The sequence below is a fragment of the Volvox carteri genome (genome assembly GCF_000143455.1).
Source record: "Volvox carteri f. nagariensis unplaced genomic scaffold VOLCAscaffold_24, whole genome shotgun sequence".
NCBI classification, from domain to species: domain Eukaryota; kingdom Viridiplantae; phylum Chlorophyta; class Chlorophyceae; order Chlamydomonadales; family Volvocaceae; genus Volvox; species Volvox carteri.
Genome location: NW_003307567.1, coordinates 984447 through 989504, shown reverse-complemented (window position 1 = coordinate 989504; position 5058 = coordinate 984447). Strand labels below are relative to the sequence as shown.

The 5058-nt window shown below is 57.0% G+C and overlaps 1 protein-coding gene across 1 annotated transcript in view; it reads left to right on the top strand.

Annotated features, from left to right (window-relative positions):
- VOLCADRAFT_92129 (uncharacterized protein) overlaps positions 1-5058 on the top strand; it is a gene marked incomplete at both ends in the record, with an annotated part of 27115 nt that overhangs the window by 13684 nt on the left and 8373 nt on the right. Inside the window, 8 exons of the mRNA XM_002951569.1 lie at positions 679-905; positions 1255-1569; positions 1947-2023; positions 2524-2763; positions 3076-3126; positions 3262-3459; positions 3804-3935; positions 4450-4569. Of these exons, the coding sequence (XP_002951615.1) occupies positions 679-905; positions 1255-1569; positions 1947-2023; positions 2524-2763; positions 3076-3126; positions 3262-3459; positions 3804-3935; positions 4450-4569 (1360 nt within the window). The remainder of the gene's footprint in view (positions 1-678; positions 906-1254; positions 1570-1946; positions 2024-2523; positions 2764-3075; positions 3127-3261; positions 3460-3803; positions 3936-4449; positions 4570-5058) is intronic.

Sequence of the window (5058 nt, the reverse complement as noted above, 5' to 3'; positions counted from 1 at the left end):
GCGGGGAAGAGGGGAGGCAGCCCCACAACCCCGCACATACCCCCCAAAGACCGCCTGGCAACCGACATGCAATCATGATAGGGATGAGCGGGAGCCAAAGGAAACATTTAAAAACATTATGTGTTGTAGGAAGATTCCAGCTATCAAACTCGATAGCGCCGCACACGCGGCGTAAGAGCTAAGCTAAACTGACAAATCGTGAAAAGAAGAGTTCATATGTAAGACAGAATTTATTTACAAACTGGGTTTTATACTGGCAGAACAGCGGTGCATTGCGATGATACCGTGAGAAATCTTGCCGCCGCCGAAAAGCGCGTACCAGATGTAACTACATATAAGTTTGTATGACATAGTAAGTTTCGCATTTCAGGCGAAATGGACGCAGACGCGGAACTACCACCCAGCCAGCATCGAGCAAACTACAAGGCCAAAGATCAATATGTTTAAACTTGCTGCCATAAATTTAAAAGCAAAATTGCTGCAGATTCCGTAGCGCCAGCGACTCTCCCGCTCCCGCTCCCGCTCCCGCTCCCGCTCCCTTCCCGCCTATTTACTTTGGACAACGGCATGTGTATTCTCCCTTTCATGCATAATTAGGCAGCCACGGGTCTGTATGTACGTCTGTATGTACGTATACCTCATGCAGTTCAAACTTCCCCTTCCCCTTTCCCCCACCAGGCTTGCTGCCGCCTCATACCTCCTGTCGGAACTGGCCGCCAAGGCAGCGGCGGTGGCGGCCCGCGCCAAGAACACGCCTGCCTTCGCGCTCAGCGGTCCGGCGGCGGCGGCGGCCGCGACGGACCCCTCCTTGGAGCGCCTGGCTCCCGCTGATGTGGCGGCGGTGCTGGGAGGTCTCATGCCGTCTGTACGGAAGCACCTGGACTCGGCAACTGCGGCGCTAGCTGGTAGGAGGGACTTAGGGGGGCCGCCGCCGCCGCCGCCGCCGCAGCCATGGCCGTGGGTAGATACGCCCGGGTGTTGCGTTCGCTGTGTCGTACGGCGGCCGTATCCGTGTATCACGTGCCGCCAAGCTCCTTGCCACGTTTGCCGTACAACATTTTTACCGGTCGCCGTGAAATCCAAATTACATCCCATATCCACCAAATCCATAAATTCTACACACACTTGACACACATTTACACACACACATTTTCGGCCTATCGTTTCCCTCTTCCCCCCGATACACATCTTCCGCCCGCGTCGACACACATACATACATACATACATACATACATATACATACACGCACGACAGGTGCCCGCTTCCTCACCCCCGCGAACAACATCTACCTACAACCGACGAGCGACGGCGACGGCAAGCACGTGCTCGCGCACCTGGACGCCGTACAAGCGGCTCTGGAGCCAGCCGCTACTGCTGCGCATTACGTCATGGATATTTTGGAGCTGTTACGAATCTTCTTTGGTTCCTTCGTACCGCCTGGCGTCGGAGGAGGCGGAGGTCGCGGCCGCGGTACGGCGACGGCAGCGGCGGCGGCGCCACCGCCGCTATGGGCGCTGGTGGCGGTGCTGGTCTCCCTCGCAGCCAAGCCCGGAGTAGACGGTGTTCCTGGTACGTACCGTACGGCACTCCTTGCCGTCGTACACGGCCCTCCCCCCGCCCTCCCACACACCATGCGTCTATATAGACCTGCCGTACACCTGTGTGGTGCATATGGGTAGAAACATGCCGAGTTCTTGTACGATGTTCGTTTCGTGTCTTGTACGTGTTTTTTGGACAGGTTTGGTGACTGACGCAATGTACGACTGCACCCTCTCCTGGTCAGCTGATCCGTTGGGGGTGTCCATGTCTATTGTCTGTCTGTCTGCCTATCTGTCTGTCTGTCTGTCTATCTGTCTGCCTCCTCGTCTGTCTGTCCTCGTCTGTCTGTCTGTCTGTCTGTCTGTCTGTCTGTCTGTCTGTCTGTCTGTCTGTCTGTATGTCTGCAGACGCGGGGTTGAAACAGCTGGCGGATGCGGCTTCGGGAGCTCCGGGTGCGACTGAACGCGCCCTTAACACCGCACAGGTGCGTTCCCTGTCACTTGCCTGTCCGTCTGTCTGTCTGTCTGTCTATCTATCTGCATAGCATTGATTCCCCCACAAGGCTGTGTCTTCAACAAACAGATAAGATTCTAATTATGTACGGACAGCACGAAGTGCGACATGTACTGCAGATATGAAACGTGGTATTGCATTAAAACAAACTCCCAAATTGTTTGACTCGACAACCCTCCAACTGGGGAAACGTATCTGGTTGTATATCTGTATATCTGCTGTCCTGAGTAGTTTTAGGTACACACGTTATCCATCATGCCATGCGTATGTACGTCTGTATGTATATAGTACGTTACTTGTACGTTAATGTATCTATATGTATGTATATATGTATTCTCTTCTCTCCCCCACCGTCCCCCCCACCATCTCCCCCACCATCATCGTCATCGTCATCATCCCCCCCACCATCTCCCCCACCGTCCCCCCCACCATCATCATCATCATCATTCCCCCCACCATCACCACACGCAGGGGGAGGCACTATGCCAGCTCGCATGGACAGCCTTCCAGCAGCTCTCCTCGCAATGCCAGGGCCTAGGACCCTCTGTACCACAGGGACACGGAACGACCGGCCGACATAACAACAACAATAACAGTAACAGCCCTAAACCTGCACCTCCGGACGTGTGGCGGGAGCTGGCGTTGTTGCGCGCCGGCCGGGCTTTGCTCTCTAGTGTACGGCACCTGGCGGTGCCGTACGCAGCGGCCACCGTCAGCGACGAATGGCCCGCCGGCCTCCGCCGCCTCGCTAAGGCCCTCAGCCGCTGCGCTAATAAAGCGCTGGAGAATGACTGGTCGGGTTCTGGAGATGCCAGCAATAGCGGCGGCGGCGGCGGTGACGGGGATGATGACGGTGGCGGCGACGACGACGGCGCGGAGGACGCCGCTGAGCTGGCGGCGGCGGGACGCAGTGGCGGCGGCAGCGGCGGCAGTAGCTTCCGTTGGCGGGGCCAGGGGAAGTTGATTTTGGAGTTTTTGCGAAGTTTTGTGGAGTACTCTCCTCGCCCTCTCGACGTGCTGAAGAACTTGGTGACTCAGGCGATGGGGCAAGTGCCCGAGGGCGGCCAAGGCAAGGTGGGGACTGCCTGAGAGCTCCTCGGTGGTAGAACCGAAGGAGGTGAATGTGCGCACGCAAGCTTCTGTGAATGTACGTATGTATGTATATGTGTGTATATACCTCCCATCGAAAAACCGACGATCATCCCGCAGGCCAGCGGTGGCGGTCGCAGCGCCGCCGCCGCCGCGGCGGCGGCAGCGGTTTCGGAGCCCATTGCCGGCTACGCGTCTCTGAGTGCCGCCACCCTCCCCGCCTGGTATCGGGGGACGTTTGAGGCCTTGTTGGAGAGGTGGGGGGCTACGTGTGCTCGGATGAGGGTTTCGGAGCGTCGAGTGCCGGGGCAGGACGAGGTGAGAGCGAGGGATGGGGAGTTGGGTTTGGGGTGGTTGGGGATTGGTTTGCTGGTTGGTTGGTTGATTGGAGGTAGTTGGTTGAGTGACGTCCAGGGGAATTAAAGACCGGATATATCTCTTATCAGGTGCAGGTGAGGAGCACGGGTGTGTGAGGCAATAGCTTAAGAGGAATGCAGGGGACGGGGAAAGATCCTCCGTACGCGAGGTACGACACTGTATGTGCCTTGAGTTTGCAAAAAGAGAAAAACGCGCAAATCCCCAAGGCACGCTGTCAAGGCGTACGTACGTACATATGTGCGTGTGTCTGTGTGTCTGTCTGTGTGTCTGTCTGTCTGTCGCAGGAGGAGGAGTTGATGTCTGAGATGGTTTGCAGCTCTGAGGTGTTTTCCCGCCTGATGCAGCTCATTCGAAAGCACCCCGGCAAGAACCCGCTCATCACCACGGCCATCAAGTGTGGGGGAAAGTTTGTGGAGGTGAGGGGGGAGGGGGGAGGGTAGGGGTAGGTGGTGAGGGGGTTAGAATGCAGCCATACGTGGGTGCGGGTATGTGTGGGGGCGAGGAGGGTTTGTGATGTGGATGTGCTGCGAACCAGGACGTGCTCTTGAACGCGAACGGTTGCCGTTGCGGTTGTTCGTACTGGGGTCGGGTCGGTCCAGGCCTGAGCTTTGGACTTCGCCTCCTCACACAACAGAGACACACACCCATTCTCAATCTCTCCATCCCTCTCAACGCAAACCTGCACCCACTTGACGCCACTTTCTTCCTCTTCGCGGCCGAGCTTCATACGTAAAACACACACACACACACATTCTTGGCTCATATACCGCGGCCTGACTGCATCCCCGAGAAGTATACTCTCGGCTCTGGCCTACCAGAACAGGTATGCATGTACACCCACACACCCCATTCGCACATCCCACCCCACCCCCTCCTACACCCCCCCCGCACACCCATCCTACACCCGCCCACACACCCCTCCTCAGCCAGCTTAATAGTCCCTTTCAGCGGCATCTGCATGCGTTCTTGTCATTATCGTTCGCTGCTCACAACTTTCCCACCTCTCTGCCTCGCATGTGCCTCTGCCCGCTGCTTCTGCTGCCTGGCCAGGTGAGTCCAAAGGGAGGTTCGAGCTTTGTCGGTATATCGCGTTGGCGTCGGTCGGCTAGCCGGACTAGGATAGTCGGGCCGGTCGCGCGTTTTTTTGGGGGTTTGGGAGGAGCACTTGCATACCGACAGCTTTTCATTTCCAGCAAATCAGCTAGTTCTCCAGGCCAGCAGCAAACTCTATTCCAGCTTTACGACAGCAGTGCTTTACTACTTCTCCGCCGCCTCTACACCTACTTCTTTACGGCTTGGCATAACTGCTTTCTCTGCTTTTATAGTCCTGGCGGCTTAGGTAGGTAGTTTTTCCGACATCAGCTTCACTACGTCATCCCGAGGTCGCCGCACTTTAAGAACGCCTTTTGGTCAGTTCTACGTCTGGTACACTCTTGCCCTGGCAGCAGCTTCACTCGTTCGTGGTTCGTCTTTCCCCCCCACCTACACCCCACCCCACCCCCTCCTACACCCCCACCCCACCCCCCCTCCTACACCCCC